This window comes from Cydia amplana, chromosome 4 (genome assembly GCF_948474715.1).
Source record: "Cydia amplana chromosome 4, ilCydAmpl1.1, whole genome shotgun sequence".
In the NCBI taxonomy this organism is placed as follows: domain Eukaryota; kingdom Metazoa; phylum Arthropoda; class Insecta; order Lepidoptera; family Tortricidae; genus Cydia; species Cydia amplana.
The window spans coordinates 20,865,066-20,879,563 of NC_086072.1; the positions used below are offsets into that span (position 1 = coordinate 20,865,066).

The 14,498-nt window shown below is 39.2% G+C and overlaps 1 protein-coding gene across 1 annotated transcript in view; it reads left to right on the plus strand.

Annotated features, from left to right (window-relative positions):
* Positions 1-4,142: 4,142 nt before the first annotated feature.
* The window catches only part of LOC134647382 (chorion peroxidase), a 31,870-nt gene continuing 21,514 nt past the window's right edge, over positions 4,143-14,498 (plus strand). The window contains exons 1-3 of the mRNA XM_063501727.1: positions 4,143-4,273; positions 5,257-5,489; positions 6,303-6,534. Of these exons, the coding sequence (XP_063357797.1) occupies positions 4,143-4,273; positions 5,257-5,489; positions 6,303-6,534 (596 nt within the window). The remainder of the gene's footprint in view (positions 4,274-5,256; positions 5,490-6,302; positions 6,535-14,498) is intronic.

Consider the following 14,498-nt stretch of genomic DNA (forward strand, 5'->3'; position numbering starts at 1 on the left):
CAAAGATATAAAAAGTAAAAAATCTTCGATAACTTTTGTTTCTGATTTAGTGTATCAAAATGAGTGATGTGAAAATAAATTAGGTACTTAGTTAAAGTTAAGTTCTATATTAAGTGACAAAGTTTTTAAAACTTCAGTTAAAATAAATATACCGGCAAAAGTAAGTTCGTTTTAAAACTTTTGTTTATCTTGTTTTGATAGCTGGGCTAGTTATACCTTTGTGAAACCTGTTTCGCTTCTCTGTTGAAATCCGTACTGCATCTGTGTTCTGTGGAAAGTTTGAAGTTACCATTTACCAATCTTTAATCAAATCCATACAATTTGAGCCCATTTCCGCTCTCGATCAATGTGAAGTCTGTAGGTACCCTAATAGGCCAGTTAAACTAAAGGCCTTTGAAAACTAAATAAGGGTCTCCAAAAAAGTTATGTTCGTTGCCTTATTACCTACTTAATCTCTTATCTTTGGGAAAAATCTATATATATAAACGTGAAAGACCTGACTGACTGACTGACTGACTTAAATCAACGCACAGCCCAAACCGCTGGGACTAGAAAGTCCAAATTTGGCAAGTAGGTTCCTTATAAGGTCTAAGGGCCCACTAAGAAAGGATTTTTCAAAATTCATCCTTTAAAGGGGTGAAACGGGGGTCCAAAGTTTGTATGGGGTTCAAGTTTTATTTTGAGCTAGGAAATTGAAACTTCGTTAAAAAATATATTATTAAAATACAAGAAAACTAATTTCAGCGTTTTTGAAAATTCATCCCCTAAGGTGGTGAAAAAGGGATAGAAAGTTTGTATGGAGATCGAAATTTTTTTCGAGTGCGGGACTTGAAACTTTGTATATGGGCATATTATTAAAATACAAGAAAAGTAATTTCAGCGTTTTTAAAAATTCATCCCCTAACAGGGTAAAAACGGGGTTGACAGATGGAATCCATTACGAATTCTTTGAAACTTCTTATAAACGCGTAACATAAAATAAAAAAATAACATTAATTGAACATTATTAAAAATTCAACCCCTAAGGGGGTTAAAAAGGGGATGAAAGTTTGTCTTGGGGTTCAAATTTTATTGTAAGCTAGGGACTTGAAACTTCGTAAGAAGGTATTATAATAAAAGAGAAGAAAACTGATTTCAGCGTTTTTGAAAATTCATCCCCCAAGGTGGTGAAAAAGGGATTGAAAGTTTGTATGCACATCAAACATTTTTTTGAATGCGGGACTTGAATCTTTGTATAAAGGGATATTATTAGAATACAAGAAAAGTTATTTCAGCGTTCTTGAAAATTCAGCCCCCAAGGTAGTGAAAAAGGGGTTGAAAGTTTGTATGCACATCAAATATTTTTTTGAGTGCGGGACTTGAATCTTTGTATAAGAGTATATTATACCAATACAAGAAAAGTAATTTCAGCGTTTTTAAAAATTCATCCCTTAAACGGTTTAAATAGGGGTTGACAATTTGTATGGAGATCAAACATTTCGTCGGTGCGAATAAAAAATCGCCATGTATTCTTTAGCTGAAAGCTGAAAAACTGTTTATTTTCCTGTTTGTAATATTTGTTGCATCTGTATTTTTTTCTGGTAGATCAATGGTTTTTACATGATACTTATGCAGAAAATACACAGTTTTTTTTTGTAAATTTTTGCAATATAAATTATTTTAACTAGAATTTTACTACATAGCGACTTAAATTTGGTTTACTTAAAATCGTCATGTGTAAAGTTTACACATAGCGATTTGTTGCCAAAGAACGTAGCACGAGAAATGATACATAGCGGATTTTAGGGTCAATAAATCGCCATGTGCAACATTATCGCCATCACCCTCGACGGAAAACAAGGCATTTAATTTCGTTATGTGCAAAAAAAATCACATAGCTATTTTTTTGTACAAATTTTATTTAAAGCTAGGAACTTCAAACTTCGTAAATAGGTAGTTATGTAATAGGTTTTACTAAATAGTGGACTTGAAAATATGCTGGAGGTTGAGAGGGATTATATCGAGAACAATTTTATTCAGTTAGAGGCTTGAAACTTCGTAGCCACGTTGTGTAGGTATAATAATTAACAAATGATTAACAGTCCCTACTGCTATCTTTTGCTGCATAATTTCTAACCTAATGTAGAATATGTAACCACCAATATACAAATCCACGCGTACGAAGTCGCGGGCAACAGCTAGTACACCAATATTTATAAAACGTTAAGAGCAGAGAGTGCAATTACTTATATCTGATGTGACGTCGGAAATTTTCAAATAAGTATTACGAAATTTTCACATTAATAAATTCGATAATGATCATATTTTAGTACTTATAAGTTTCCTTAATATCCTCTGAATTTTTCCTTATAAGTAATGTATGATCTAAAAGTCCCAAAGTTTTAAGTCATGATGTATTGTTTGTCATGTAATAATCATTACCTAATCATAAAACTGAAACCGTTAACTTTTCAGGATTTTCGTAAGGTTATCCTAGGGGAAACTGGGGAGGGTTGATCACCCCTTTTGTTTTTAGCATACATTTTCTTAACTATTTGTAGTATTGAAAAACTTTATAGACCATACGATTCAGAATTTATCTCTTCATTAATAGTTTGAATTAGAACAGATTTGTGCAATAAATTAGACCATTATTTAAAGAAAACCCATACTGTTGACTTTTACCATGTGTCCCCTATGTAAGGGAGACTTGTTTACCCCTGGTCGGGAGCCTTGATCCTAGGGGGATCAAGTGACCCTGGTTCTTGGGACACATGGTAAACAGATTTTTACCATGTCTCCCCATACCAGATTCTCATTGATTATATAACTAGGATCGCTATTAGCAATGCATCTATAATTTGTAAAATACACAGCAAACATATATATATTGCATCTTCCATGCTTTGAAGTTGTATTTCCGGTAATCAGATGTCTAAGCCGAAGGGATCAAGTCTTCCAGATTTGGGGACACTTGGTAAAAAGATTTTAAGCGGCAATGTCATATTTCGAGGGTAGTATCTACATTAATTTATTCACTTTATCTACAGAAAATTAATATATGAAGATATCTAACACATATTAATCCATAATCTTATACTTTTAAAAAATAATGTAATCGTATTATCCATAAAACAACATAAAATAGGGAATCAATTTTTGAACCAAAAAAAAAGTTAAAAAAAAAACAAAAATCTAAGTTATTAACATAAAAAGTGTTGTTTGTCGACCGAGTAACATCCCCTGTGTGTAAAACGTTTAACTTGATAAACAAGACCAAGTGCGGGTAGTTCGTAAAATGTTGATGTCAACTTTAGTTAGTCTTTTCAAAGGCCACGGGGATAATTCCGTTTTCGGAGTTCGGAGTCGGTTGTATAATTAAAAACTGAATTATACGCCATTAAATCCCGTTTTAATAAACAATAATCAGTCAAAAACCTTGAAAGTTTAAATCAGTGTTTCTCTGGTCGTACTTTTGCGGAATGATTTACTAAAGAAAAGAAAATATTTATGATAGCTCTATGAATCATTTTGTAAGTAAATTTATTACAATGTATATACTTGATCGCTTTGGGGGTGACATGATCCCGGAATCATATCTCCCCTGAAGAAAAAGACAAAGTCTCCCCATACATAGTAAGATTATAAAACGTGCCGTACTCGAAACGTGTGTTCGCGTATATCAATGTAATCCAAGTTAATCATCACTTCAATAAACAACAAATAAAATAAGCACACGCACTAACATCATTTCCATCTCATATTATAAAATAAATCCAGTTAAAGCTTACCGAAAATTTAATATAGTACGCAGAAAATCTTTCACCGTCCGCCATTTTTGAACCACTGACTTTTCCGATACAGTGCCATGACAGAACGTGAAGTTAGGAACGAATGAATGAGTGTTACCAGTGCAAAAAAATGTATCTCGTTTGGTTTGATTAAAAATGAAGTTTACCAAGTGTCCCCTAGGGATCGACCCTCCCCACCCTCACCTACAGATAGGTTAGGTTAGCTTTGTTTTATGGCAATCCTGAAAAGTGACGCGTTTCTTAACCAAATAAATTCTGAATTCTGACTAACGAAAATGAAAACGACTTAAAACTTAAAACTGGAAAACAATAGAGACCCGACCTAAAAACCTGTATCTCATCCCAGTACCAATGGAGCGTCCGGGAACCAGCGGCGAGCGAACGCCTCTAGTACAACCGACGTATGTCTTCGAGTCCAGCATAACGCGGCGCTACCGCAAGCGGCTGAGGCATTGCCAGTGCGCCATCTGTGTCTCATTACTGTGAGCTATTCATATATAAATACTATATTACCTCGCACAGCTAAACTCATCATTGTCCCGGCATTTTGCCACGGCTCATGGGAGCCTGGGGTCCGCTTGGCAACTAATCCCAGTAATTGGCGTGAGCACTAGTTTTGACGAAAGCGACTGCCATCTGACCTTCCAACCCAGAGGGTAAACTAAGCCTTATTAGGATGAGTCCGGTTTCCTCACGGTTTCACCGAAAAGTGACTGGTAAATATCGCACAGCTAAACTGTGGAATGAAATTCATAGTTTCATACTAGTCTATCAATCATATCGCTTTCATACCTACATTTAGTACGGTCGTCTGGTGCGTTTTGATGTGCCACGCCAGAACAGATCAGACGAGTGTGAAAACGCCATCCCTATGCTGTTCTGTCTGACGCGTCAGACGTCTCTTTTGATGGGTACCTTTGAGAGGTGCCCCACTGGTGCGTTTCGTTATGGCTCCTCTACACGATGGGCCAGCGCCGGCCACTCCAAGGGACGCAGCCATGCGGTAGAATGAGATAGCAATATCACTTGCTCCCTCTAACGCATAAATGCGTCCCTTGGAGTGGCCGGCGCTGGCCCATCGTGTAGAGGAGTCATTACGTTGCATCGCGCGTTATTCGCTGCAAGTGTCGTCATCGTCGCAGCGTCAACGCTGCGTCGTTTTTCATATATTTTTATGACATGCCACATCAAATGCGTTGCGACGACGCGACGCAACGCAACGCACCAGAAGTGTCCTGGCAATTTGTGCGCTTATATAGGTAGGTACCTACTTTACCGTGGACACCCACGTCAATGGCCCGTTTTACCGCCACAGTAAAGCAGAAGACTGTATTTATATTTAAATGTCTAAGATTGTATTTTAATAGAGTCTCCGCGGAAAGAGAAGAGTCGTGGAAAGTATGGGGCCCAATACATTCCACGACTCTTCTCTTTCCGAACAGACTCTGACAACATTTCTCCACAGCGTCCTCCTAAGCATCATTCTTCTCGTCACCGTCTCCTACAACCTCGCCGACGACTTAAACGGCGACGACCTTGACAATAACACCATTCTGCCAATCGTCATTCCCGTGGCCAACGGCTCCACGCTGAATATGGTTGCCAATCTGACGAGCTCTGGCAACAGAACGGTTTATAATCTGACGTCGATAGAACCGAATTTACTGCCGATTATGAACAAGAAATGGCCATTAGAAGGTCAGTAATACTTTTTTTTTACAATTTTTCCAGCACTAACGTTAACGTAATTTTTCTTCCGATCCAACTAGGCTGCTTATTTCCACTACTAGTAAGATATCGCGCCATAAAAATATGTGTTAATTTCTGTTATAATGGACATAAGTGGTACCTACTCGTTTACATGACGCCTTGTATATGACACATACCTACTCGTAATTATATAAATTATATTGCAATTAATTTAATGACTTAAAATATGATCATTCCAAAATTGCGTAGAAAATTATAAAATTCACCTCATTATGAATTCTTGTGGTTATTAAGAAAACACTTAAATACACTTTAGCTGGAGAATCTTTTACGTTTTTTCCACACATTTGACTTGCTACAGAATTTAGTTTTTAATTGATGATAATGAATGGAACCTGTCTCCCAAAAACCTCTATCAGAACTAGTTTGGTTTGGCGCCTTGATCCTATTGCAGTGGCACGTGCAAGATTTTAGTGAATCTAGTGATGCAATTTATTTTATAATAATTGGTTTATTTTAAGATTCCGTCCGAACCCGGAAGACCACATCTCACTTATCTCTTTTTTAGGGTTCCGTACCCAAAGGGTCCCTCCACTGTCTGTCTGTCCGTCTGTCTGTCCGTCTTTCCGTCTGTCTGTCACCAGGCTGTATCTCATGAACCGTAATAATACGCTATTCTGAAACAGCTCTATTTCAAAGGAGTCATGTCCTGTTTAACTTATGAGGATCGCCTGAATATTCAAAAGCGATAGAGAGGCCGAATCTGTTGAACGAAGATTTCAACCCGACCTCTCTCCACAGAAACCCCCACAGCTCCCTGGCCAACACCCCCCGCCGCCAACATATCCGACGCCGTATCCCGTGGCAACGCCGCGCTCGCGGCGCAACAGCGCGCCGAAGCTGCGCGTACGGCGCTAGGCCGGAACACGCCGGCGCACCGCGCGCAGCGCGCCACGGCGACCGCGGCTGATGTCAAACCGTTGGCCGATGCTGCGTATGCTGCTGAGGAGGCCACTAAAGTGCTTGTTAACGGGTAATCATTCTACTTAGCTTCACACCTAAATGAAGACGCACTAGAGGGGGCCACTTAGGGTTGCCAGATCGAAAGGCGCTATTATCGGGAAAAAATATCAATTTTTCGGGATTTTGGGCCTTAGGTCGGGAAAAAGAAACCATTCAAATTAAATTAATTGTATTAAAAACAACGATATTTTACATATTATTAAATTATACAACGGGACTTAATCGCGTATCTAAGTTTTAAGATTTACCTCCGACGTTTCGAGGAGGATATTTTACATTATTAGCACTACGTCAGCTGCTCTGCCCAATCTCGCCACGCGCGCCCCGCGCGCGCGCTGACGGGCTCGACGCGGGTCGCTTGCTCGCTCGACGACAGTTCGGAACTTGAAATTATTGTTTTATAACGTGAAGCTGATTTTCGGGACAATTTTCAATTTGTCGGGAATCGGGAACACTTGCTAAAATCGGGAGAATCCCGCCGAATCCCGACCATCTGGCAACCCTAGGGCCACTGATTACCAGTCCGCCGGACGATATCGGCCTGACAGTCAAACGCAAAAGGTGACAGTTCCCAACAACAGGCCGATGTCGCCCGGCGGACTGGTAATCAGCCCTTAAGTTAAGTATAAACGACTCACGCTAGATCGGTCCGGGTCCAGGCCGAGTCATCCGACACTTCATTTTTACACCGATCATCCGTTGAAAACGATGTGCCGTGCCGGAAGCCTCGGCCCGGGCCCGGACAGTTCTAGTGTGAGTCATCCTCTAATCCCCCTGGGTTAACGTTATACCAATCAAAATCAGGCATGGGGTAATAGATTAGGTAAGTCAATCGAAATTTGATTACAAAAAAATTGGTCACCATAATACCTAATAAATCCTATGATTTAAGCTCGTCTCTGTGCGTCACATAGCTGACATAGCCATTGCATAGCACAGACCTATGGAAGAAATGAAATGAGCTAATATATCGTTATGGGCACTTTTGCACTAGAAATAGTAAAAGGTGGCTAAATGGCTATATTAAAATTAAGGCACACTATAATTAGATAAGTATTTCTAAGCATTTGAACTGACCAATATTAACACACAATAAGTATAAGTGTCAGTGACTGCACTGTAATGCCAAGTAATGCATATTAACATTTGGTCATTTGCACTACCTATAGCTTATATTTATATGTACTATTTGCACTTTGTAGAATAGGGTTATGTTGTGAATGTTTATTTGATTTGTTTACTTACATATAATTTGTAGCATATCCTCTCTTTATTTGCCATTTTGTTACCGCTATCCTATAATATTAGCACTCTTAAGGGGCCCACAGATTACCAGTCCGCTGGACGATATCGGCCTGTCAGTTAGAACAAAAAGTTGACAGTTCCGAACAACTGACAGGCTGATATCGTCCGGCGGACTGGTAGGTAATCAGTGGGCCCCTTTAAGTTTAAAGACTAGGCTATTTAGACACGCCGGAAGATTCAATACGAGTACCTTGAGTACAAGGACCGTGTAAGGGCCACAACACACTAGCGTCTTTTGAGCGTCGGCGTCTGGTCAGTGCTATGGCAAATGACGTCGCTGCGCAGTTGCGCCAACGTTGCGTCGAGCAGCAGCCATAGAGTTGACTAAACGCCGACGTTCGGGAGACGCTAAGGGCCACCCCACTTCTAGCGTCTTTCGAGCGTCGGCGTCTACAACTCTATGGCCGAACGTCGACGCAACGTCGACGCAACGTCATTTTCCATAGCGCTGACCAGACGCCGACGCTCGAAAGACGCTAGATGTGGGGTGGCCCTAACTAGTGTGGGATGGTCCCAACTGTATGCGAATAGCCTTAATCGCAAATAATAAATAGACGTTAAAAAAACGTGTAAGTATTCAAAGATTTTACCGAGGTTTTATTGTTAATCCATTGGCTTTTAATTAATAATTAATACACATTTTGTATTGTTACGCACTGTATGTTTTTTCCTACCTTCTTCCCACGCCTCCCAAAGACACTGCTTTCCTGCTGACATTTAAACTTAATGTAGATTGATATTGACATTTTAGGTACAAATGAGCAAGTTGCGGAGAGTTTCCAAAAAGCTGGAAAATTAAAATGTAAGATTGCCACTTCTTTTTTATATCTTAGAAACTTTGCGTCGGGCTAGAGTAGGGTATACCTACCTATATTTTGTATAGTTTGTGTCTAAAAAGTAGCAAGCACCTACATATTATTAACGTAGGTACATAATTACATATTCGTCCTAGAAATGAATGACATACAATAATTTGGGTAATCTAAGCTAGAAACTAAATCGCACCGCATGGTCGAAAAGATAAATCTACTGACTGATTAGAGTAATTCACGTATTTCTTGTGAAATATTTAATCATTCCTGAACTAAAGGCTAAAATATAATCCATTACAGATTGCCAAAAGCTTCCGTGATAATCAAAGTATAGTATACTACATTTCAAATACCAAGGCCCGATTGCACTTGAAACTTAACAATGGGGCTCATAATGTTTGCCTTTTGTTATCTAATTTGGAGCACTTCAAAATACTTCAAATTGGCACGCGTCGGTGCAATCTGCATTGTTTAAAAGACGTTTAAGCAAAAGGGTCTAGCCAGGTATCTTTTGTTATCACTAATCCTATTGTTAACGCCCAATGACCGTCTCAAGTGCAATCGGGCCTTGGTATTTGAAATGTAGTATAATAGATCCTATAATGGACGTGGAACCAGTAATGGGACATAAAACCACAAATCCTCTAAAATAAGTATGTAAAAGTAGTTTATAAACACTGGCTATATTTTACCATAAATAAGAGTTATAGAGCTGTTTAAGTTTGACTTTTTATTAATTTCGGTTACTTTTTAAGAAATTGGCGCCAACCCAAAGATCGTCGTGTCACTGGAAAAAATAACCAGTAAGAATTCTTAACAACTTCGCTAAGAGAGTTGACTTCATATATTAAATTGTAATAAATTATTACTTGGTGTAAACTAGAATGTATTTTGTTAATTGCATTTACCAGTAGATAAGGTATACAACACACTATGTTGTGACTCTAGAGATGTATAAAAAATAGTGGTATTTTGCCCAATCCCATTATAGGAGCTGTAAAACTGCATACCTCCTATGATGGGACAATTTATATAATGGTGCTTGCCATGGCGTAATTTCATGTTTAAACAATACAGAAGTATAATGTAGTTACGAACTATGTAAGGAGGTCTCGGACTTCGAATAAAATAATATCGTATTTCAAAATTTTATTGAACTTGCCCTGTTAGTTTGTACTCGTATGTTAGTTAGTGTGGTTCAAATCTTGGAAAAGGCATTTGAGCCACTTTCGGATTTCCGATTGAGTTGAAATTTTGGATACGGGTGCAAATCGGATGACAATGCGATATTATGATAACATGGACCAGAACTCATGATGAAGACAGGAGGTGGCCATAGGAACTCTGTGATAAACGCAACCTAATTGTGTTTGGGTTTGTTAGAATTGTCTTTTGTTGGCTAATGTTGGCTGCCGAAAGAAAAATACATTCTTACATAAAAGCTTATACCAAAAATGACTAATAATTAGTTTTTTGCCAAAAACTTATTCCCTATTCCAATATCTTATACTGATATGGTATGCCCATTATGGGGGGCCCATTACTGGATCCACGTCCATTAACGGGGTTCCATTACTGGAGCTTTGCTGTCCATGACTGGAGAAAAAAAACATACTTTTAATTTATTAATTATGTGGAAACTAATTGCGGTATCTTTTATACAACACGCCTTAAACATGAAAGAAGGATAGGATATTCATCTTTTAACAAGCTAAGCGGTAGTACTTTTATATGTGTCAGGGAAATATCACAAATACTCCAAATTTCCTCTTAAATGTCCCATGACTGGTGCCGTTACTATAGTTTTCCTAATATTTTTTTCCTGTTTAGGTCCAAACAATTCAATGTAGTATAAAATAAAAGGTACATTTACTATGATCTAGTTTGGTATTGTAATTGATTGTCTCCAATTGGTATAATCGGAACGGAAGTCGGCCATCGCTGATAGATAAAAGGATATGCTATTGTATAACATGTAGCTTAACGTATAAAGTCGACGTACTTCAGTCAAGTTAATATCTTTGAGGCGCCTTTAGCTGTATCCTGACGGGCTGGGCAAATCGACCGATTTTACCAGGAAAATAATTGGCGTCAATCTCCAATTTAATCACCAATTTAAATCATGGTGATATAAAAATGCTTCAAAACGAAAATACTAGCGTCACAAATTGGTATTCTTGCGTCTGCACCCTATTTTATCGGTAATATAATTATATCGGTCATAATCGACGGTCGAATTCGGCGAGCCAAATTGGCGTTTGCGTCCGCACGTCCTGATTTGATCGGACAATTTCATCAGATTGGCGAAAAATTGTCTCATCTGGACACAGCTTTTGAGCTGCCAGAGGAGTCCAAGGTCCAACCCAAAGAATGCAGTTTATGAAAACGCCCCGATCTTCCATCCCAGAGAAAAGTCTACGCATTCTCAAGAAGATTTTCTTCACCAAAAAGAGACTGGTAAGTATCAAATTTAATATTTGTGTAAAAATATGTAGGTGTAAAAATATGGGTGCATATATTAGCTTCTCAAAAATATGTCCCATAGTTCTTAATTCGCTGACATAAGAGCCATGGGACATGTTTGCGAGTATGATGAGATTGATGAGTGCACCCATATCTTTACACTTGACATGATAAATCGGAGCGCCCAAGGTATTCACAATATCTGAACAAGCACTCTAACTCCTTGACAATAGGGGCGTGCTCAGTACTTTTTAGTATTTGTTGTTAGGTATATATAGGTATAGCGGCAACAGAAATCATCCGTGAACATTTCAACTGCTAGACAGTTCTCTATCACGGTTCATGAGATACAGCCTGGTGACAGACAGACGGACAGTGGAGTCTTAGTAATAGTCCCGTTTTTACCCTTTGGGTACGGAACCCTAAAAACCGAGGCCCGAGATACAATTTTGATTCTTCTGCGGCCCACTGTTTAACAGTCCGCCGGACGCTATTGGCCTATCAGTTAGAACAAAAAGTTGACAGTTCCGAACAACTGACAGGCCGATATCGTCCGGCGGACTGGTAATAGTGGTAATCAGTGGGCCCCTTTAGAGACGATAATTAAATCACAAGTTGTGTCTCTTTTAAGTATATCCCCGAAATTGCAGTAGGCTCTTTTTGACAAGTTTGACCCCTGCGTTAGAACGAAACGTTTCCGTATTATAATCCTAAGGCAGCCAAAGTAAGCCGAAGTCAGCGTATCGTGAAATGAGATAGGTCCGTGTATATGTCGTTGTCAGATCGTATAATCCGCCGTATTACATTACGGCTAGCCGTTTTACAAAACAGGGGCGTTTTGAAATGCGACGGTTCGACGATTAGCCGGATTGTCATTGCGATACGTTCTTCAATAAGGCGGCCTACGTTTAGCCGCATCGTATCTACTATTTAGATTGTAGAGTGACCAATTCTTTCGGTCGCCTACGTAACCGGAGTTTGACAATGTTTGCAATTTAATTTATTTTTACCATGGTCCCACCGCACTACGCGTGTTTCTTTTCCAAAACATTTCCTTCACAACTTAAATAGACGGAGCCCCGCAAGCGGGGCTCCTATTTCTGGGCGGTTTGCCCTTCGGGCATCTGAAGCTACCTAACGAACCTAACCTACTTACCTACCTACGCTTTTTTCCCCAAAATGTAATGTTTTCACGGACGTACTAAATAATTAGGTAGGTTAGGTTCGTTAGGTAGCTTCAGATGCCCGAAGGGCAAACCGCTCAGAAATAGGAGCCCCGCGAAGCGGTGCTCCGTCTAGTTAAGTTGCGAAGGATTGAAGGACCAGATTTGATGGACACCCCAGAGTTTGTTGTTGTTATGTCAGGCAGCGCCACGAGTGTTAAAAATGGGAACTAAAAACTGTCAAAGCGGCGGCTAATGACTCGCTGTATTACATTACGGCTAGCCGTGTTGAAGAACGTATGGCGCCGAATACATTCCGGCGGATTTTCATTCAATCCGGCTAATCGTCGAACCGCCGCATTTTAAAACGCCCCTGTTTTGTAAAACGGCTAGCCGTAATGTAATACGGCGGATTATACGATCCGACTGCGACATATGTCACTTGACACCGACGACGCAACTCGACGCTGTTCGGCTTCATTTCGCTCAAACTGCTACCATGTGACTCAAATTTACGAGCACAAGGTAAATGAACTATAATTTTGTTAATGGTAAAGATGTAAGAACTAACAATGTTTTTATTTGACATGTTTAGTAAAAACTTTTTCCTACATCTTTTCAGGACTAATACGGAAACGTTTCAGTCTAATGCGGGGGTCGGAATACTTTTTGGAAGGAGAGCCAGCTGCAGTAAGAATCATCAGTTTTGGGAACACAACTTGTGACTCCTATGGTGATAAACGATGTCCATAGCCTCCTGAATCCTAATAAGGCCTGTTAACGTAGCCTGAATAAGTTTATTAAGCTCGTTAGAATCGTCTTCATGTTTATGAATGTCTCAAACAAGTATAGGTAACGATAAAACTTAATCAAAAATTCATTGACGTAACATACGAGGGGCGTTCAAAATATTCTCGGTATGGATATCTTACGACCTCTTCTAAAATTTCTTTCGTTACTGGCCGCTAAGGTTTATTCATTGACATTAAAAAAAAGTATAATTCGAACCGAGATAGTCTTTTGTTTTTCTGCAATTGCTGAACAAACATGAACATCCTGTGCGAATTGACAATGTTAACTAAATTAGAACATCGATGCGTGATAAAATTCTTGACAAAACAGGGTAAAAATCAAAAAACCATAAAAGAGGAAATGGATTGTGTTTACCGTGAGTCTGCTCCTTCTTTATCTACCATTCAAAAGTGGTCAAGCGAGTTTAAACGCGGAAGGGAGAGTATTGAAGATGACCCTAGACCTGGCCGGCCTGTAGTAGCTACTTCACAAGAAAATATTGATAAAGTGGAAAAACTTATATTGGAAGATGGTCGAGTGAAGGTAAAATCTATAGCACAAGTAACCAATCTCTCTATTGGTACCGTACATGATATTATACATGACCATCTTAATATGTCAAAAGTAAGTGCAAGATGGGTTCCGCGAATGCTGACTCGGCTTCAAAAAGACATGCGTGTAGCTTGTTGTTCCGATTTTATTGACCTGTGCGGTGAAAATCCTGATGAGGTGCTGCAAAGAATAGTTACTGGAGATGAAACCTGGGTTCATCATTATGACCCAGAGAGTAAACAAGAGTCCATGCAGTGGCACATTAAGGGTTCAGCTCATCCCAAGAAGTTGAAGGTCATCCCTTCAGCTGGCAAGGTCATGGCCACGATATTTTGGGATTGTGAAGGAGTATTACTAATCGATTATAAAGAAAAAGGTGTAAATATCACAGGACAGTACTACGCTAACATTCTACGTCAATTAAAGGATGTAATTAAAGAAAAGAGGCGAGGAAAGTTAACCAAAGGTATTCTGCTTCTGCATGACAACGCCCCCGTCCATACTGCTCATATTGCCAAGGCAGCTATTGTTGAACGTGGGTTTAAAACTGTTACTCACCCACCGTATAGTCCGGACTTAGCCCCCAGCGACTTCTTTTTGCTCCCCAATCTTAAAAAGGATCTGCGTGGAAATAAATTTTCTGACGATGAAGCATTGAAGGCGGCAGTGGAGGAGCATTTTTACACGAAAGATAAAAAATATTTTTACGAGGGATTAAAAAAAATAATTGATCGATCTTTTAAGTGTATGAACATAGGGGGGGAGTATATTGAAAAATAAAAATATCAAACTTTTCGTACTTGTTTGTTTTCATTCTCATACCGAGAATATTTTGAATACCCCTCGTATCTAGGTAGGTAGGTACTAGCTTTCAGCGGTGTCACTCA